Raw genomic sequence first — 22,191 nt, 5'->3', positions numbered from 1 at the left:
GGCTCAGGTTTTCCGTAGTGTATTTCTGTATTGTTTTAGTGATTCACCATAGTGAACACGTAGGCTCAGGTTTTCCGTAGTGTATTTCTGTATTGTTTTAGTGATTCACCATAGTGAACACGTAGGCTCAGGTTTTCCGTAGTGTATTTCTGTATTGTTTTAGTGATTCACCATAGTGAACACGTAGGCTCAGGTTTTCCGTAGTGTATTTCTGTATTGTTTTAGTGATTCACCATAGTGAACACGTAGGCTCAGGTTTTCCGTAGTGTATTTCTGTATTGTTTTAGTGATTCACCATAGTGAACACGTAGGCTCAGGTTTTCCGTAGTGTATTTCTGTATTGTTTTAGTGATTCAGGTTTTCCGTAGTGTATTTCTGTATTGTTTTAGTGATTCACCATAGTGAACACGTAGGCTCAGGTTTTCCGTAGTGTATTTCTGTATTGTTTTAGTGATTCACCATAGTGAACACGTAGGCTCAGGTTTTCTGGGTCTCTATGTTTTTCGTTGGATAGGTTTCTCAATGTCTTTTTTGAGGTTTTTGCGCCTTCTTCACAACACTGTCTGTGTGGGTGGACCATTTCAGTTTGTCCTTGATGTGTACGCCAATGAACTTAAAACTTTCCACCTTCTCCACTGCTGTCGATGTGGATAGGGGGGTGCTCCCTCTGCTGTTTCCTGAAGTCCACGATCATCTCCTTTGTTTTGTTGACGTTGAGTGAGAGGTTGTTTTCCTGACACCATATATCCTGAGGCTGCATTTATTGTAGCTGGAGATTTTAACAAAGCCAATTTGAGAACAAACCCTAAATTCTATTATTACAGGTTTATAAACTATCTGTGAACTAATGTTTTACAGTTATCGTGCACTGCGCCGGTAGGGATATCCTTGTCCCATCGCGCACTAGTGACTCCTGTGTTGGGCCGGGCGCAGTGCACGCTAACCAAAGTCGCCAGGGGCACGGTGTTTCCTCCGACACATTGGTGTGGCTGGCTTCCGGGTTGGATGCGCACTGTGTTAAAGAAGTAGTGCGGCTTGGTTGGGTTGTGTTTCGGAGGACGCATGACTTTTTTGACAACCTTTTTCTCTCCCGAGCTCGTATGGGAGTTGTAGCGATGAGACAAGATAGTAGCTACTAACAATTGGATACCACGAAAATTGGGGAGAAAAGGGGGTCAAATTAAAAATAAAAATAAATACATTGTTTAAAGTGTGGCTACATAAGCTATTAGGATTCATCATGGCCATATTCGAACAGGAGGTAAACATGTACTGATGTCACCGGAAGGCTGTATGAAAGTTCCAACTCTGAGCTCTCTGGCAGTTCTTTACTGTTACACCCACTGTGTTCACTCTGCACGTAACACGGACGGACGGACGGACGGACGGAGGGGAGGGAGAGAGGGAGGAATAAGTTCCTCTGGACTGGCTCCAGGCCTGCCTCAGCCTGGCCCTGGTCTGTCTTCACTACTGGCCTACAACCACTAGTATTGGGCTGGGTTAGATATCTCAGTAGTAGGGAGTGGCAATCACAAGGCCTTTTCTTGCTCTGTGTAGGATCCACATGACCGTATCTGCTGCTCAGAACTGGATCACTTACCCTCCTCATGTTGTCTACAACGCATTTTCTTGGGTTTTCATTGAATTTCTTCTGTTTTCTTCTATAGATAGATTAATAATGCTGCTGAGTTGGGCCAGGATATTTCCCCCAGCCAAACTGAGGTCTCATGGGGTTCCCCTGTAATAGCTGGGGTTTATCTCATTGACCTCCAGAGTGCCATTATGTATTTATATGGTCAGGGGTCAATGCAGCTTCACATAGCTTTTAATACACCTTCCTGTTTAGAGCAACAAAAAAACAGATCAACCGCTTCAGGGTCTTTGGGTTCTTCTGTCTCCCATTTCTTCACCTGTATTGATCTCTCTGTGCGTGTACTTTCATCCTCTCTCTCTCTCTCTCTCAATTAAATGTTTTATTTTACCTTTATTTAAATAGGCAAGTCAGTTACAGTTTTCTCAATTGATAAAACACCATTTCTGAAACCTTGCTCCATTTCCTGAAAACATTAAACACAAAACGTCATCTTCAAGCACTATTTACATAACCTCTGACTCCTCTTGCAAAATGAAACATTCGCCTCAAAACAGTTTTACCTGTGTTCAAAATCAAACACTGCTCTCAAATCATAAACAAAGTGATCAAAATGATATGCACTCTCAAGCAGTCAGTAAACAATACACCGAAGAATAGAAAACACATTGTTCAAAACATACAATTCTCAGGGAGAAGTACATTTTTAATCTAAAAAACTATTCATATTTTTCCGTCATTGTCCTTTGATGAACGAAAACGTGTTCAAAATTGATCAGAAATTACTACTCTGCTTTGCTCTTTGCAATTTTGTTTTTTGTTCTTCCTCCTCCTTCTACCCCTTTGTCTGTGATATTCTAATTCTTGTTCTTTCTTGATATGAACCTGCAACCAGTCAAAATCTATTGAGCAGTCAGTACTGTTAATAAATGGAAAGCACAATGTTCAGGGCCATACAATTCATCCATTGTACAGTATACAGCCTACAATGCACTGTACTACAGTATCCATTCTCAGACTTTCTCCTTCCCACCTTCAACAACCTGTTTGCTCTCTGTACTGGCTTATATTGGTTGTGTCACATCATTTGAAACAGGTTAAATCAATTTTGAGTGGTTGTGTTCAATCAATGACATATGTTCTCTATTTGTATTTGATTGTTGCCACTTGTGTTTACCAGTATGGATGACATGTGCATTAGAGTGCAGAATGTGTTTTGAGAATGAGAATGTGTTTAGAGTTTTGCTGAAAAGTCTAAGTGAGATCTGCAAATTGTGTTTTACCATGTGAAATGGTTTAAGGTATTGACTGCATAATTAGCTAAATGAGTCCAGGCAACTGAGAACTTTGTTCAGCCAATGGATTATAGTGTTTTAGCAATAGAGAAAAACTGTAAGAACAAATTCTTATTTTCAATGACGGCCTAGGAACAGTGGGTTGACTGCCTTGTTCAGGGGCAGAACACAGAATTCAAGGGGCTTTACTGGCATGGGAAAAATATGTTAAAAGGCGGAAGAACACCATCCCAACCGTGAAGCACGAGGGTGGCAGCATCATGTTGTGAGGGTGCTTTGCTGCAGGAGGGACTGGTGCACTTCATAAAATAGATGGCATCATGAGGGAGTAAAATTATGTGGCTATATTGAAGCAACATCTCAAGACATCAGTCAGGAAGTTAAAGTTTGGTCGCAAATGGGTCTACCAAATGGACAATGACCCCAAGCATACTTTCAAAGTTGTGGCAAAATGGCTTAAGGACAACAAAGTAAAGGTATTGGAGTGGCAATCACAAAGCCTTGACCTCAATCCTATAGAAATGTTGTGGCAAGAACTGAAAAAGTGTGTGAGAGCAAGGAGGACTACAAACCTGACTCAGTTACAGCAGCTCTGTCAGGAGGAATGGGCCAAAATTCAACCAACTTATTGTGGGAAGCTTGTGGAAGGCTACCCGAAACGTTTGACCCAAGTTATACAATTTAAAGGCAATGCTACCAAATACTAATTGAGTGTATGTAAACTTTTGACCCACTGGGAATGTGATGAAAGAAATAAAAGCTTAAATAAATCCTTCTCTCTACTATTATCCTGACATTTCACATTTCTTAAAATAAAGTGGTGATCCTAACTGATCTAAGACAGCGAATTTTTACTAGGATTAAATATCAGGAATTGTGAAAAACTGAGTTGAAATGTATTTGGCTAAGGTGTATGTAAACTTCGGAATTCAACTATATATATATATATACAGTGTTGTAACGATGTACAAATGGTTCAAGTACAAAAGGGAAAATAAATATGCATAAATATGGGTTGTATTTATGATGGTGTTTGTTCTTCACTGGTTGACCTTTTCTTGCGGCAACAGGTCACAAATCTTGCCGCTGTGATGGCACACTGGTATTTCACCCAGTAGAGTTTATCAAAATTGGGTTTGTTTTCTTTGTGGAGCTGTGTAATTTGAGGGAAATATGTGTCTCTAATATGGTCATACATTTGGCAGGAGGTTAGGAAGTGCAGCTCAGTGTCCACCTCATTTTGTGGGCAATGTGCACATAGCCTGTCTTCTCTTAAGAGCCCGGTCTGTGTCACAATCGTCGTATTGAGTAGACCAAAGCGCAGCGTGATGTGAATGCATGATTTAATGAAAAGACAGAAAAAACACGAAGTACACTAAAACAAACAAACAAACTAACAAGACGAACGTAACTGCTAAAGAAACACTGTGCTAACAAGCAACATAACATAGACAATAACCCACGAACCACAATACAAAACAGGCTACCTAAATATGGTTCCCAATCAGATACAACGACAAACACCTGCCACTGATTGAGAACCATATCAGGCCAAAACACATAGAAACAGACTAACTAGACATGCAACATAGAATGCCCACTCATATCACACCCTGACCAACAAAACATAGAAACAAACAACGCAAATAATGGTCAGAGTGTGACAGTCTGCCTACGGAGGCCTTTCTCAATAGCAAGGCTATGCTCACTGAGTCTGTACATAATCAAAGCTTTCCTTAAGTTTGGGTTAGTCACATTGGTCAGATATTCTGCCACTGTGTACTCTCTGTTTAGGGCCAAATAGCATTGTAGTTTGCTCAGTTTTTTTGTTAATTCTTTCCAATGTGCCAACTAATTATCTTTTTGTTTTCTCATGATTTGGTTGGGTCTAATTGTGTTGCTGTCCTGGGGCTCTGTGGGGTGTGTTTGTGTTTGTGAACAGAGCCCCAGGACCAGCTTGCTTAGGGGACTCTTCTCCAAGTTCATCTCACTGTAGGTGATGGCTTTGTTATGGAAGGTTTGGGAATCGCTTTTGAAACACCATTAACACTACCTTTTTTGGAACACCATTATTTTTGTCTTGCTGAGATTTACTGTCAGGGCCCAGGTCTGGCAGAATCTGTGCAGAACACCTAGGTGCTGCTGTAGGCCCTCCTTGGTTGGTGACAGAAGCACCAGATCATCAGCAAACAGTAGACATTTGACTTTAGATTCTAGTAGGGTGAGGCCGGGTGCTGCAGACTTTTCTAGTGCCCTCCCTAATTCGTTGATATATATGTTGAATAGGGTTGGGCTTAAGATGTGTCCCTGTCTCACCCCACGGCCCCGTGGGAAGAAATGTGTGTGTTTTTTTGCCTATTTTAACAGCACACTTGTTGTTTGTGTACATGGATTTTATAATGTTGTACGTTTTCCCCCCAACACCACTTTCCATCAATTTGTATTGCAGACCTTCATGCCAAATTGAGTCAAAGGCTTTTTCGAAATCAACAAAGCATGAGAAGACTTTGCCTTTGTTTTGGTTTGTTTGTTTGTCAATTAGGGTGTGCAGGGTGAATATGTGGTCTGCCGTACGATAATTTGGTAACATTTGATGACATTTTGCTCAGTACATTGTTTTCACTGAGGAAATGTACGAGTCTGCTGTTTATGATAATGCAGAGGATTTTCCCAAGGTTGCTGTTGTTAGTTTCAAATATTGGGGAAGATGCATCGAGCTAAGGATGATGGTAAAGAGTTTTAGTATAGCCAATTGGACTTTGTTGTCTGTATTTTTTATAATTTCATTGAGGATGAAAGTCCCCGGCTACTAGGAGTGCCGCCTCTGGGCGAGCGTTTTCTTGTTTGCTTATGGCGGAATACAGCTCATTCAATGCCGTCTTAGTGCCAGCCTCTGACTGTGGTAGTATGTAAACAGCGACAGAGAATATAGATGAAAACTCTCTCAGTAGGTAATAGTTAAAGTACAATAGGGAAAATAAATAAACATAAATATGGATTTGATTTACAATGGTGTTTGTTCTTCACTGGTTGCCCTTTTCTTGCGGCAACAGGTCACAAATCTTGTTGTTTTCTAATTATTTGTGGGTTGTGTAATCAGAGGGAAATATATTTCTCTAATATGGTCATACATTTGGCAGGAGGTTAGGAAGTGAAGCTCAGTTTCTATCTCATTTTGTCGGCAGTGCGCACATAGGCATGCCTGGCTCTCAAGAGAAGACAGGCTATGGCAGCCTCTCTCAATAGCAAGGCAATGCTTACTGAGTATGTACATGGTGTTTTTGCATAATTCTGCATGCAGCCTCAATTTGGTGTTTGTCCCATTTTATGAATTCTTGGTTGGTGAGTGGACCCCAGACCTCACAACCATAAAGGGCAATAGGTTCTATAACTGATTCAAGTATTTTTAGCCAGATCCTAATTGGGAAGTAAAATGTTACGTTTGTTTTGATGGCATAGTAGGCCCTTCTTGCCTTGTCCCTCTGGTCTCTATGTGTCTCGCTCTCTTTCTCCATCTCTCTGTCTCTATTTCTCTCTCTATTTATATTTCTCTCTCTCTTTTCTTTTCAGCCGTTTTGTTATACTCCAAGCCTCATCATATCCATCTATTCCTCCGTCTTATCCCACTCCACCCCGCCATTTCTCTGAAGTCTCAAGACCTCACTAATAGATTATTGACATGTTATTTTTGTGCATTTTGTTTGTTTGTTTGTTATTGGACATGCCATCGGTGTGAGTGTCTCAGCTGCTGATTCTCTGTTTTAATCCATATGTGGTTTCTGTGAAACATGCCACAGAATGCAGCAGCAGCCCGCAAGTTGTGCCGCAGTATGACGCAACTTTTAAAGGAGGAACCAATGTATCTATATTGGCCGGTGCCAATATATCCTCCAAACACCGGCTTTGAGGGGTTTATCACTTTTATTCAATGGGTTACCAACATATTCAAATAATGATTGTCATATTTGAATTAAAAACTTTATTTTTATGAATTTATTTATACTATTTAATTCTTCCACAAGATATAGTTTCGACACAAGTCTAGGGTTGCTACCCAAGCCGGCTGGTCGTTTGTTCTATCGGTTCGGTTGCCAGAGACGCGACCCAGTCATTAAGTCTAAATGTTCCATTGCCATGATGGCTGGATGTTCCTATCCCTTGCTTGTAGCTAGGCAACTTTGGCTAACACAGTCTTCTAGTGATTTGTTTTGGATACATCCATAACAATGAGCATTATAATGATGTGCAATTTTCGCCTGGCACAGAACATTTGCTCTCTCGGCAGGCCACTATTGAGAAGAGATAGCCAACTACACAGCTGGCACAATCACTTCAAACTAAATCTGTAATGACAGCAAACCAGCTCTATTTCGTGTTTTTCTATTGACAGTTCTTTGTATACAGTACATTAATAAACATTTTGCTGATTCATGATTTCGACTGGCTGAGAAAAGCTGCCAGCCTGTCTGTCTCATCCCAACTCCTGACACGTTCATTACCATAGGACAGCAGGAGATCCAATTTCAATATTGAAACAATGTTGCAAATGTCGGAGAGACAGGCAACAAGGTTTATAAATCTCTGCTGTTGAAAACCAATTACTAGTTTAAAAGAAATGGAAGATAATGTCTAGATGCTTTTTATAGTGGAGATCAAGTCTATAAATTGTCTGGCTGGGCTGATGAGACAGGGGATTGCACAGTCAGATGGAACAGAGTAAATAGGCATTTTAACATCATAGATTTAGCTGGTGGTAACTTGTGGAATAGACACAGCCTGGAATGTGGTTTTAACCAATCAGCATCCAGGATTAGACCCACCCATTGTATAATAGGGTACTCTCAATACTTTCTCTGTCTGACAGACCCATTTCCCTCAGTGAGGGAGGATAATGCTTTCTCTATCTGAAAGACCCATTTTTCTCAGTGAAGATAATGCTTTCTCTATCTGACAGACCCATTTCCCTCAGTGAGGATAATGCTTTCTCTATCTGACAGACCCATTTTTCTCAGTGAAGATAATGCTTTCTCTATCTGAAAGACCCATTTCCCTCAGTGAGGATAATGCTTTCTCTATCTGACAGACCCATTTCCCTCAGTGAGGATAATGCTTTCTCTATCTGAAAGACCCATTTTCTCAGTGAAGATAATGCTTTCTCTATCTGACAGATCCATTTCCCTCAGTGAGGATAATGCTTTCTCTATCTGACAGACCCATTTTCTCAGTGAAGATAATGCTTTCTCTATCTGACAGACCCATTTCCCTCAGTGAGGATAATGCTTTCTCTATCTGACAGACCCATTTTTCTCAGTGAAGATAATGCTTTCTCTATCTGACAGACCCATTTTTCTCAGTGAAGATAATGCTTTCTCTATCTGACAGACCCATTTCCCTAAGTGAGGATAATGCTTTCCTACATAGTTGGACAGACATGCACTCTCAGACGCACACACACCATCACGCTCGCGCACACACACACACGCACGCACGCACGCCCGCCTGTGCTCAGTGTGCAATTTGGGTTATTCTGGTTGGAGATATGTCTGCAGGAGTACAGTTCGGTTCAGCTGAGAATAGTGGTGTGTATGTCCTGGTGCACCTGACAGCAGACAGACAAGACAGGCTTCATTCCAAATGGCATCCTATTCCCTATTTAGTGCACTACCCATAGGGCTCTCTTCAAAAGTAGTGCACTAGGTAGAGAAGAGGGTGTCATTTGATAGCAGACGGTCAGACAGTGTTAAGAGGGAGTTTAGATGCACTGTCCTGCTCCTATTCCAACCCAGAACAGAGGAGAGCAGGGAAACTGAAGGCCCCTCACTCTCCACTCAACAAGTATGAATGGTGCTCCAGCAGGCTGAATAGCATGAACCAAACTGCTCTCCCTCTCTCTCTCTCCTCTCTCTCTTTCTCTACCCTCTTTCTCTCTACCCTCTCTTTCTCTACCCTCTCTCTCTCTACCCTCTCTCTCTCTACCCTCTCTCTCTATTTCTCTCCCATCAATCTCTTGGCCTATTTTGTTATCTGTACAATTTAAGTTATTTGGACAGTAGACAAACACAATGACCATTTATGGGAATGTGGTAACGGGGGATACATTTGGCTTGTACGTCAAATCTCACACAGAGATGAAAGTCTGTCATTTAACGGAATTAGTTGTGGAGGGGATCTATCACACCATTTATTGAACACTGTCACGTTGGTATGAAGGGATCGGGAGACAGGCGTAGGAATGCTTGATAAGGGTTTTTATGGACCCACATTACAGCGCGCCATGTAAAGGCACGGGGACGAAGACCAAACAAACATGTATACAAAACACAGGGTTGAGACTCAAACAACAGAGCGAGGATTACCTTGAATAAATACACAAACGCACGATGATACCACACGGGGCGAGACCCGTAATCATCTCCGCAATACACACGGCACAAATGCCAAAACAACACAGCACAGGTACTCACACGACCAACGGACATTGGAGCAATAATCGACAGGACAGTGGTGAACAGAGGGCACACTTATGCAATTACTAATCAATGGAATAGGGACCAGATGTGCGTAATGACAGTTCTGGAGGGATCTGTGACAAGCACTCTCTTTTCTCTCTCTTCTTCTATTCCTCCTCACCCTTCCTCTCCCTCTGTCAATCTCTCTCCATCTCTTCCTCCCCTTTTCAGATAGTGTCCAACGTCCTGATCTTCTCCTGTACTAACATCGTTGGCGTGTGTACCCACTACCCAGCCGAGGGCTCCCAGAGACAAGCCTTCCAGGAGACCAGGGAATGCATACAGGCTCGCCTCCACTCACAGAGGGAGAACCAGCAGCAGGTACTGTGGTGTAACCACAGGCAGTAAATGACTTGACATAGTTAGGCCGAGTTACTGCTGATGTAAAAAGGGCTTTCGAAATACAGTTAATTAATTAAATGAAATGCATATATTTCCCAATAACCTAGTAACCAACGTCTGAGTTACCGTAAGGAACCTTTGGCTTCTGCTCTCTATAGACCAGGGAAGGGCAACTCCAGTCCTGTTCATAGTCAGATTCATGCCTAATGTGAGTAGCTACTACCAAGTGCCATATGCTTTGTTAGTTACCCATCATAAGCGCGGTCTTCACAGTCACTAGATGAATGGTGACAGTAGGGTGGTGGCGGTCATGAAATTTTGTCAGCCAGGGATTGTCAAGCAAATAACTGCCAGTCTCATGGTAATTGACCTTTAATTAATATAAACACATTTAGCATCTCCTGTCTTCTGCACATACTGTATATTACAAGCCACTGATGCAGACCTTTGGATCATCTACATGTTAAAAAGTCTAATAAATCCATGTAATAAAGCCTACACCATCACAATACATCCATTATTTATTTTAGACAGGTCTAAAGAAACATGATATGAAGAAAATGTAGTCTACTTCAGAAGAACAGAATAGCATCCTCTTGAGTTGTCCTTATGTTAGGTCCTGATCTGGCTATGCCATATGGCTGTGGGCTACACTGGTTCATTTAGCAGACAAGATTTGCTTAGAATTCCATGGCATTATTTTATATTATTTTATAGTATGAAGAATACAGTGGAGCAGAGCTGAATAAAATAGAAAGTATATTTTCTTCAAATGATTTCAGTGAGTGTGCACATGCGGCTACTCTATGTTGAGTGGTTAACATAGAAGCAGGTACTCCTATATGCTTAATTTATTTATGTAACTTTAGTTGTGATACAAACATTGGGCTATATGTTTAGATTTCTAATACATTCTAAGGCTGCAAGATGCGACTCTAATGAGGATTTGAAAAAAGGTGCATGAAATGCATGAGCTCTGCTTTGTTTTTTTTACACAGGCTGTACACACTTCATCAGTCTCTCACTCACAATTTGACAAGCACTTGCCCGGTATTTCACGGCTGCATCTCCTTTGTGTGGCATTAATACCCCCTAAGAAATCCATGCCTTTTGCGGCCAGTGACCAGCCTGCCGATGCCCCTCTCACATTACTCTCAGTCATGTGATCGGGTCTTTCTCACAGGCTACAAGTGAAGACAGACATATCGGGGACACAACTGCATGAGTCTTTATCCTATTCCGAGGCGCATATGGAAGATATTGGAAGATCTGTCCACATTTACTTTTCTTCATCCAACAAGATGAGTAGGCCTAACGAACAGCAAAAGCACTATCCTATGTCAATCTACCATCCCCCACACTACAAAAGTTGACCTAGTCTATTCTGCGCGAGAAATAAATATTCCAAACATAGTCTGGGACAGTTGTGGGATACGACTCATAACCAGCAGCTAATTGGCTAGGATTGACAGGAAGTGAGAGGAGTGTGTGTGGGGTTGGTGGCCTATCCTAGCCCCTTGGTAACACCCGCCCACACATGGCTGCTGCGGCGTAAACAGAACAGGAGCTATGTCCCAAATGGCACCATATTCTATATATAGTGTTCACATGTTAACCAGAGGCTAGTATATATAAGGAATAGAGTGCCAATTGGGATGCAAGCCAAGGAGATGACATCAAGGGCTGGCCCACACTCTTCGGCCAGTGATGACATCTCTCAGCATATAGGGTCACTGTGGCGTGGGCGTCATGGCAATAGAGGGATGGAGAGATAGAGAGAGGGGGTGAGCAGCCATGCGTTCGAGTGCTCAATTACCCAGGTCTTCCCCTGTGGGATAGGCCAAAATCAACACCTCTCCATTTCTCTGTCTCACTGTCTGTCTCGTGTACTGACTCTACTGAACTAAATCTCAGGTTGGTACTTTTTCTCTCTACACTCTCCCTCTCCCCTGCCTCTCTCTCTCTCCCTCTCCCCTGCCTCTCCCTCTCCCCTGCCCCTCTCTCTCACGTTCCCTCTCCCCTGCCTCTCTCCCTCTCCCCTCCCTCTCTCTCTCACTCTCCCCTGCCTCTCTCTCTCTCCCCTTCCTCTCTCTCTCTCTCCCCTGCCTCTCTCACTTTCCCTCTCCCCTGCCTCTCTTCCCTCTCCCCTCCCTCTCCCACTGCCTCTCTCTCTCTCCTTCTCCCCTGCCTATCTCTCTCACCCTCTCCCCTGCCTATCTCTCTCTCCCTCTCTCCTGCCTCTCTCTCTCACTCTCCCCTGCCTCTCTCTCTGTCCCTCTCCCCTGCCTATCTCTCTCTCCCTATCCCCTGCCTCTCTCTCTCACTCTCCCCTGCCTCTCTCTCTCTCCCTCTCCCCTGCTTATCTCTCTCTCCCTTTCCCCTGCCTCTCTCTCTCTCTCTCTCTCTCCCTTGCCTATATCTCTCTCTCCCTCTCCCCTGCCTCTCTCTCCCTCTCCCCTGCCTATCTCTCTCTCCCTCTCCCCCTGCCTCTCTCTCACTCTCCCCTGCCTCTCTCTCTCTCCCTCTCCCCTGCCTCTCTCTCTCACTCTCCCCTGCCTCTCTCTCTCTCTCTCTCTCTCTCTCTCTCCCTTGCCTATATCTCTCTCCCTCTCCCCTGCCTCTCTCTCTCTCTCCCTTGCCTATATCTCCCTCTCCCTCTCCCCTGCCTCTATCTCCCTCTCCCCTGCCTATCTCTGATTTTCTCTCATTCTCTCTTTCTCTCTTGCTGTCTTCCCTATCCCCCCCGTCTCTCTCGCCCTCCATCCATCCCTCTCTCGCTCTGCAGGAGCGTCTCCTGCTCTCCGTGCTTCCCCGTCATGTTGCCATGGAGATGAAAGCTGACATTAACGCCAAGCAGGAAGACATGATGTTTCACAAGATCTACATCCAGAAGCACGACAACGTCAGGTACCAGTCACCACTGACGTCATCAGGGAGAAGAGGGACACATGCAGTCAGTGCCATGCTCTAAAGCTATGTCTAGGTCTTTCCCTTCACCAATTACAGTAACATGCTACTTTTATCAGCATTACCTAGCCTCTGAGGTTCAGCTATACATGCTGTCTGTAGTAGTGGTAGGGTCTGTCTGGGGCTTGACTGCAGTGCAGTTGTAGTGGGCGTGGCCAATGGTGCGGTTTTAGAGGCCCTCCTCTTGGCTGCAGAGACTAAATGTTGCTGTTTGAAAGCTAGTTTCATGCAATTCTACACGTTTTGCCATGGGGCAGAGAGAACATTTGACAGCTTTAAAGCTAGTTTTCTGCAATAAAACACATTCTGTCATTTGGCTGAGAGAAAAATGGCAGTTTCAAAGCTAATTTCCTGCAATTCTACACATTTTTTCATTATGCTATCTGAGTGACTCAAACATAACAAATTCAATGGGGGCCCTATGCCAATTTTGGATTCTCACTGACTGGTTTTTATTCTGGTGTTTGTTAGTTCTCAAAGATTATCTTATCTAAAATACATAGCTCCATTATCCAGCTAAGCTTGGCTGACTATGTGGCTAATACCCTGCTAACGGGAGGGAGACTTGGGGTAGCAAGCCGCTAACAGCGCCCAGCTGCCCTCAGTAATTGGGGCTCCGCTGAACAGCAGACAGACAACAGGAAAAGAGAGAGACATCTCCTGGCAGGTAGAGAGAGAGAGAGATAGATAGAGAGTACTCAGTGGCAGAATACCTGACCACTGTGACTGACCCAAACTTAAGGAAAGCTTTGACTATGTACAGACTCAGTGAGCATAGCCTAGCTATTGAGAAAGGCCACCGTAGGCAGACCTGGCTCTCAAGAGAAGACAGGCTATGTGCTCACTGCCCACAAAATGAGTTGGAAACTGAACTACACTTCCTAACCTCCTGCCAAATGTATGACCATATTAGAGACACATATTTCCCTCAGATTACAAAGATCCACAAAGAATTCGAAAACAAATCCAATTTGGATAAACTCCCATATCTACTGGGTGAAATACCACAGTGTGCCATCACAGCAGAAAGATTTGTGACCAGTTGCCACAAGAAAAGGTCAACCAGTGAAGAACAAACACCATTGTAAATACAACCCATATTTATGTTTATTTATTTTCCCTGTACTTGAACTATTTGCACATCATTACAACACTGTATATAGACATAATATGACATTTGAAATGTCTTTATTCTTTCGGAACTTCTGCAATGTTTACTGTTAATTATTATTGTTTATTTCACTTTTTTATATTATCTACTTCACTTGCTTTGGCAATGTTAATATATGTTTCCCATGCCAATAAATCCCCTTGAATTGAATTGAGAGAGAGAGAGAGAGAGAGAGAGAGAGAGAGAGAGAGGACTATTGGCTGTGGAGAGAGAGAGAGATAGAGGACTATTGGCTGTGGAGAGAGAGAGAGATAGAGGACTATTGGCTGTGGAGAGAGAGAGAGATAGAGGACTATTGGCTGTGGAGAGAGAGAGAGATAGAGGACTATTGGCTGTGGAGAGAGAGAAAGATAGAGGACTATTGGCTGTGGAGAGAGAGAGATAGAGGACTATTGGCTGTGGAGAGAGAGAGAGAAATACAGAGAGGACTATTGGCTGTGGAGAAAGAGAGAGAGAGAGATAGAGGACTATTGGCTGTGGAGAGAGAGAGAGAGAGAAATACAGAGAGGGCTCTTGGCTGTGGAGAAAGAGAGAGAGAGAGATAGAGGACTATTGGCTGTGGAGAAAGAGAGAGAGAAATACAGAGAGGGCTCTTGGCTGTGGAGAAAGAGAGAGAGAAATACAGAGAGGGCTCTTGGCTGTGGAGAAAGAGAGAGGGAAATACAGAGAGGGCTCTTGGCTGTGGAGAAAGAGAGAGAGAAATACAGAGAGGGCTCTTGGCTGTGGAGAAAGAGAGAGAGAAATACAGAGAGGGCTCTTGGCTGTGGAGAAAGAGAGAGAGAAATACAGAGAGGGCTCTTGGCTGTGGAGAAAGAGGGAGAGAAATACAGAGAGGGCTCTTGGCTGTGGAGAAAGAGAGAGAGAAATACAGAGAGGGCTCTTGGCTGTGGAGAAAGAGAGAGAGAAATACAGAGAGGGCTCTTGGCTGTGGAGAAAGAGAGAGAGAGAGATAGAGGACTATTGGCTGTGGAGAGAGAGAGAGAGAGAGAGGGCTCTTGGCTGTGTAGAAAGAGAGAGAGAAATACAGAGAGGGCTCTTGGCTGTGGAGAAAGAGAGAGAGAGAGATAGAGGACTATTGGCTGTGGAGAGAGAGAGAGAAATACAGAGAGGGCTCTTGGCTGTGGAGAAAGAGAGAGAGAGAGATAGAGGACTATTAAATGTGGAGAAAGAGAAAGAGAAATACAGAGAGGACTATTGGCTGTGGAGAAAGAGAGAGAGAACTAGAGAGAGAACTCTTGGCTGTGGAGAGAGAGAGGAATAGAGAGAGGGCTCTTGGCTGTAGAGAGAGAGAGAGAGAAATAGAGAGAGGGCTCTTGGCTGTGGAGAAAGATAGAGAGAGAGAGAGAGATAGAGGACTATTGGCTGTGGAGAAAGAGAGAGAGAACTAGAGAGAGGGCTCTTGGCTGTGGAGAGAGAGAGGAATAGAGAGAGGGCTCTTGGCTGTAGAGAGAGAGAGAAATAGAGAGAGGGCTCTTGGCTGTGGAGAGAGAGAGGAGAGGTCTGTGGCTGAAAACCTTACTGGTACATTTAGCTATCAGATCCTTGCGTTCTCTGTAATTTAGCATAAAGGACCTTGGATCCTCTCCATCAATGGGCTTTGAGAGGAATTAAGGAAACAAGGATGGAGAAAAAGTTATTTGACGGCTAGTAACCTTTTCAGACACAGTGTGTCTCTGTGCGCTCCAGTTGGACAGATGTGAAAGAGTGGAGGGTGTACTATACTGTAAGTAGCCTAGCATGTGATGTGAGGTTGCTGAGAGAGCAGATAGCATCTTGTCCTGCAGCATGTTATGTCCCCTGCCCCTCCCGGCTCAGCTCAGCTCAGCCCTGTCCCCTCTGCTGTTAGTCAGGAGACCTCCCTCCTGCTTTCCTGTTCTTGTCCTCCTCTTCCTCCACTGTCTCCTCAACTTCCTCCTCCTCCACTTCCTCCTCCTCCTTGAAAAAAAGCTGACTACAAGCGTGTTACGCAAGTTAGCAGCAGTGGGGTGTTGGGATGTGTCGGGATGTGTCGGGATTGAAGCTCATCTTAGTGAAGTGGATGTCTACTAGAAGTCAGAATAGTGGTGCGTTTTTGTTGTGTTACAGTTTGTGCCAGTGTCCCAACCTTTAGACCTTGAGAGGAGTCAGACACATTTAGCTGACTCCTCTCAAGGTCTAAAAGTTGGGACATGTCCTTTGGCTGCAGTGCAGTTGTGCTCGCCAGCCTCGCAGTAGATTACATTACTTAATATCCCCTCTACAGGACCAGTACTGACACACTCGGACACACTGTTCAGCACAGCATAGCACTGCAGCAAACAGCACAGAAGATTCTGTGGAGATCTGTTTCCATGTGCACACTACAGGAGCATACCACTTAATGTGAAGAGAATCTATTGGATGTTATGCATTCTGGTAGCAAGTGATGTGCGAGTGGACATTGGAACTTAGCCCAGTGTCTCTTCCCAGCTGATGTTGTCAACTGCTGTTGCGTAGGATATTGGTGATGTTCGATGGGGTCGATGGAGTTACCTGGGAGATGTCTCTATGAAAATGGTGAATGCATTGGGTAACAAGAAGTGGGCTCATTTCATTTTTTGGTGTATCTATGGAACAGAAGGAATGTGCTCTGAGCCTCAAGAAGATGTAGGATTGGAATGTGTTGTGTATGGATCTGGGATGCAAGGTGCCTATCAAGGGTGTTATCTCTGAGGTGGTGCTAGAGCGAATGCAAAGGATATACAGTACGTGAAGAACTTGATGAAGTGGTTGGTGCACACCGACTGACCCGCATAGTGGATGGAGTGAGGAGGAAGCCCACTCCATCCACTCTACTGTTGGTTGATGAAGAGTCTCTGCCTTCTCACATGCATTTGGGATTTATGAAATACCATGTGAGAGCCTTCGTGCCCAAACCCGTGCAGTGTGATAAATGCAAATGATTAAATCATGTGTTGAGTGTATGTAGATGGGAGGAGCATCATATGCCAGCTGAGTCTAAGTGCTGCAATCATGGTGGTGAACATGTATCTGAATTCCTGAAGTGTCCTGTAAGGGTGAAGGAGACAGATGTGGCAAGAGTAAGGGCTTCCAGCATGTCTCCTGTCCGGAGGAAGTGAGAAGAGTGGAGGAAAGGAGTGAAGTTGAAGAAGTAATGGTAGTAGGAGAAGAGACACCAGATGATGTTCCTTGTCAACAGAGAGATCCTGACATGTTGCATGTTAAGAAGGTGGACGTTGTAGCGTTTATTGCATTGGCTATCAACTGCACAGTGCAAACAGAGAGGAAATAAGAGGAAATAGGCATCGTTGTGAGTGTGGCTGAGAGTTTTTTGGGACTCTACAAGGAATACTGTCGATGACTGCTCCGTTCTCACAAGCCCCTGAGCCTGTGTAGGGAAGTGATTTGAACTGTGACTGAAGAAGTAGGATGTTTATTTAAATGTTTTATTTTTATTTTGTATGATGTCCGGGTTCCCCCCTCCCTGCAATGGAATATTTTAGTTTCATTACCCTGTACAGTAGTTTGCGGCAATACACCAAGAGGTTGAAGTCGGCCATAAAACCTAAAAGATGAAGAAGAAGCTTAGTCTTCCCAACCCTGAATACAGGTTGTGGGTGATAGAAAACAACCCTCAAAAAGTTGGATATCCCCAGACTGACTGGATTCCAGAAGGGATTACACATCACCTTGTGAGCCAGCTTAATGTGACTTGCAGACCTGATGTGGCCTGTAAACCATGAGTTTCAGGCCATTGTATTATACTCTCAGGAAAAAAAGGTTTAGATTTTTTCCTAAAGGGGTACAAACACTTGGTCATCCTTTTTACCTTTAGTTACAAGTGCATAATTGTACCGCAGTTCATTGCTCAAGCCACATCAGGCCTGCAAGTAGGGTTGCAAAATTCTGGTGAATTTGCAACCTTACCTGCAAGTCACATTATGCTGGCTTGCATAGTGATTTTAAAAAAACTACCTGCAAAAGAGCCTGCTGGGAAATATGGTAATGATTGGCATGGGTTTGGTTCAAAGTGATATATATGACTTTTGGGCCCCTGTATTAGGGTAAAAGTAGGCCCTCAACTAACACTAACCAATACAGTCATGGGTGGTAACTCTATAACTTACTCAAAAGGCAAGGCACTCTGGGAAATATTTGAATAAGGCTTTACACTATGCAGTGTGTTAATTTAACACTGTTGAAGTGTCTATATGGGACCAAAAACTCAACACGTTCAGTGTTGATTTAACACTCTCAGTGTTATTATTATACTTTTTTAACACTGCAGAATTTGCTGTGTCGAGCTACTGCTTAGGATATGGGTGATGTTCTTACCTAGAGCTACTGCTTAGGATATGGGTGATGTTCTTACCTAGAGCTACTGCTTAGGATATGGATGATGTTCTTACCTAGAGCTACTGCTTAGGATATGGGTGATGTTCTTACCTAGAGCTACTGCTTAGGATATGGGTGATGTTCTTACCTAGAGCTACTGCTTAGGATATGGGTGATGTTCTTACCTAGAGCTACTGCTTAGGATATGGGTGATGTTCTTACCTAGTGATGTTCTTACCTAGAGCTACTGCTTAGGATATGGATGATGTTCTTACCTAGAGCTACTGCTTAGGATATGGATGATGTTCTTACCTAGAGCTATTGCTTAGGATATGGGTGATGTTCTTACCTAGAGCTACTGCTTAGGATATGGATGATGTTCTTACCTAGAGCTACTGCTTAGGATATGGATGATGTTCTTACCTAGAGCTACTGCTTAGGATATGGATGATGTTCTTACCTAGAGCTATTGCTTAGGATATGGGTGATGTTCTTACCTAGAGCTACTGCTTGCTTAGATATGGATGATGTTCTTACCTAGAGCTACTGCTTAGGATATGGATGATGTTCTTACCTAGAGCTATTGCTTAGCTTACCTAGAGCTACTGATTGGATGATGTTCTTACCTAGAGCTATATGGGTGATGTTCTTACCTAGAGCTACTGCTTAGGATATGGATGATGTTCTTACCTAGAGCTATTGCTTAGGATATGGATGATGTTCTTACCTAGAGCTATTGCTTAGGATATGGATGATGTTCTTACCTAGAGCTATTGCTTAGGATATGGATGATGTTCTTACCTAGAGCTACTGCTTAGGATATGGATGATGTTCTTACCTAGAGCTATTGCTTAGGATATGGATGATGTTCTTACCTAGAGCTATTGCTTAGGACATGGGTGATGTTATTACCTACAGCTATTGCTTAGGATATGGATGATGTTCTTACCTAGAGCTACTGCTTAGGATATGGATGATGTTCTTACCTAGAGCTATTGCTTAGGATATGGATGATGTTCTTACCTAGAGCTATTGCTTAGGATATGGGTGATGTTATTACCTACAGCTATTGCTTAGGATATGGGTGATGTTATTACCTACAGCTATTGCTTAGGATATGGGTGATGTTAGATGTGAATGGCTTAGTTTGTACAGTATGTAACAGACTGGGACTACGCTTGTCTGTGGTGCGTTGCTTGTTTAGAGCTTGGCTTGGACCAGTCTTGACAGGAAGGAGTGCAGCCAGGGACAGAGAGCAGGAAATGCAAACTGACAAGCAGCTAAACGTAATAGCTACACTTTGGTTTGGTTGGACATGACAGGCTTGTTACAACGAGAGAGAGAGATACAGGCGAAATGGACTGGACACTATCCTGATATGACACTGATACTAGAACTGGCCTTAAGATGACATGAGGAGTGGTATAAGAACTGTGAAGAGGGGAGGTAGAGAAGTAGGGAGGTAGGGAGAGAGAGAGGGAGAGAGAGGAGGGAGGGAGGGAGGGAGAGAGCCAGGGAGACAACAGTGCTGAAGGGTCAAGCTATAGAGATGAAAAGAGGATTGTCTGTGACAGTGCCAGGAGGTCCAGAGGAAACGCGGTCAGGGATCAGGAAGTCTCTGTCTGTCTGTCAAATCAAATCAAATCAAATTTTATTTGTCACATACACATGGTTAGCAGATGTTAATGCGAGTGTAGCGAAATGCTTGTGCTTCTAGTTCCGACAATGCAGTGATAACCAACAAGTAATCTAACTAACAATTCCAAAACTACGACTGTCTTATACACAGTGTAAGGGGATAAAGAATATGTACATAAGGATATATGAATGAGTGATGGTACAGAGCAGCATACAGTAGATGGTATCGAGTACAGTATATACATATGAGATGAGTATGTAGACAAAGTAAACAAAGTGGCATAGTTAAAGTGGCTAGTGATACATGTATTACATAAGGATGCAGTCGATGATGTAGAGTACTGTCTTTTTGTCTGTCTGTCTGTCTGTGGCTCTGTCTGTCTCTGTGTCTCTGTCTGTCTGTGTCTCTGTCTGTCTGTCTGTCTGTCTGTCTGTCTGTCTGTCTGTCTGTCTGTCTGTCTGTCTGTCTGTCTGTCTGTCTGTCTGTCTGTCTGTCTGTCTGTCTGTCTGTCTGTCTGTCTGTCTGTCTGTCTGTCTGTCTGTCTGTCTGTCGCTCTGTCTGTCTCTGTCTGTGTCTGTCTCTGTCTGTCTGTCTCTCTCTCTCTCTGTCTATCTCTATCTTTGTCTGTCTCTGTCTATCTCTGTCTGTCTCTGTCTATCTCTGTCTGTTTCTCTGTCCCTGTGTGTGCATTCTTTCCCTGGGAGGTTGTTGGACGCGGTCCCTGGTATGGAGCCAAGGCGTAGCTAGCAAGCAGGCGCTGAGGCAAACTGGAACAAACAACTTTCTAACAACGTAATGCCTTTTGCTCTGTTGCAGCTCTGGTGTTACGTTTCAGCTGGAACTCTGGGTTTCAGCGGTTTCATCCCAAGCTGTAAAAGGGTTGTTATTCCATCCTGGGCCTTGTTTAAGGTTTCTCCATCAAAGTGCAGATTATCCACCACTTGAACTGATTTACAACATATTTACAGTAGTGCAAAACACAGAGTTAGGACAGTGTACCTACCTCATGTGGTGAAGTGATTACACAATAACCAACCATCTGATGTGTTTCTCTCAGTGGTGACGTCCTGTTTTTGTGAATGTATTTTTCTTATGAATGTCTCAAATCAAGGAAATAATGTATAAGGTAATTTATAGTACATGTTTTTTTCTACATAGTAAACAATTCATTATATTCTTCTGACATGAATAACCTGCTGAAGGGTAGTATTGAATGATGGACACCCATGAGTCTCTGAATGCCTTGCGGTTTGTTCAGTAGCCTACTGTAGGTTACTATGCGATGAATGTCCCTTTAGAGAAAAACATCACCGTTTTAGGATATACATCCATCCAAGATCTGATTAGGCATCCCCTAGGTACTAATCACATCAGTTTTGAATACATGACACAGCTCTCTCTACTTCTTCCCCCCCGCCTGCTTAAACCCTTCTAAACCAGCCCAGAAATACATCTATGGTCCTGCCCTAAGAGAATGGAACATACTGCATTCTGGGAGATAATATTTCTGGTGCTCTTAATGTGCTGGTTGTGGGAGGTGCAGGGATTGTCTTTGTGTGCTAAATATAGCCTCCATGGCGCATGTCCAAGATGTTAAATGTTCACAAATGATAATCATGGTCGAATAATGATGAAACAGAACAGTTGAAACTGGAGCAGCAGCACAGTCTGTGTCTGTGGACCAGCCAATCCGGGATCATCATGAAAACAGACCGGGGACCGGACATTACAGTATATTTCCTCCTGACATAACCTGAACAGAGACAGTGTTGAGATCGCATATGACATACAAAACATTTATCTCAGTTCAACTGGTGCTGGTGGAGCTTATTTTCAATCAAGGCACTCTTGGATGATGTTCAAATGTATGAGAATGCAGCCTTTAAGTTGTCGTTGTTTAATAATCTTGGTTCAAACCAGAATGGTTATCCACTGGACACAGATCCCAGATCAGTTAGAAGGACAGCATCCCCTCTGTCTGCTAGCTCCTGGGACATGGTCTACCCTCCATAGGTAACTGGTAAGTAGTAGCATGGCCAGGTGGACCACAGTCACTGGATTCATCATGTCAGGTAGTCCTGGGGCAGGCCTTCTGGGGCTAGCTCCAGAGAGAAGAAAGAAAGAGTACAGGAGAGCTCCAGCAATCTAGGAGTACACACGTCACTGGTTTCTTAGCATTCACGGAGACAGGGACTGGGAAGTAGCTCCAGCATATAACAAACTACAGGCACTAAACTAATGCAGCATAAATACTGGAGTGAGGCTTTCTGGAGGGGCTCCAGGAGACACTGGGCCCCAGTACAGGCATTCCCTGGGAGTACTAATCACATCAGTTTTGAATACATGACACAGCTCTCTCTACT

The 22,191-nt window shown here is 43.6% G+C and overlaps 1 protein-coding gene across 1 annotated transcript in view; it reads left to right on the top strand.

Annotated features, from left to right (window-relative positions):
- The window catches only part of LOC115130564 (adenylate cyclase type 5-like), an 87,753-nt gene extending 75,045 nt beyond the window's left edge, over window positions 1-12,708 (top strand). The window contains exons 3-4 of the mRNA XM_065014855.1: window positions 9,567-9,716; window positions 12,523-12,708. Of these exons, the coding sequence (XP_064870927.1) occupies window positions 9,567-9,716; window positions 12,523-12,708 (336 nt within the window). The remainder of the gene's footprint in view (window positions 1-9,566; window positions 9,717-12,522) is intronic.
- The last annotated feature ends 9,483 nt before the right edge of the window (window positions 12,709-22,191 follow it).

The sequence above is a fragment of the Oncorhynchus nerka genome, linkage group LG1 (assembly GCF_034236695.1).
Source record: "Oncorhynchus nerka isolate Pitt River linkage group LG1, Oner_Uvic_2.0, whole genome shotgun sequence".
Classification (NCBI taxonomy): domain Eukaryota; kingdom Metazoa; phylum Chordata; class Actinopteri; order Salmoniformes; family Salmonidae; genus Oncorhynchus; species Oncorhynchus nerka.
This window is presented reverse-complemented; position numbering and strand designations above follow the sequence as displayed.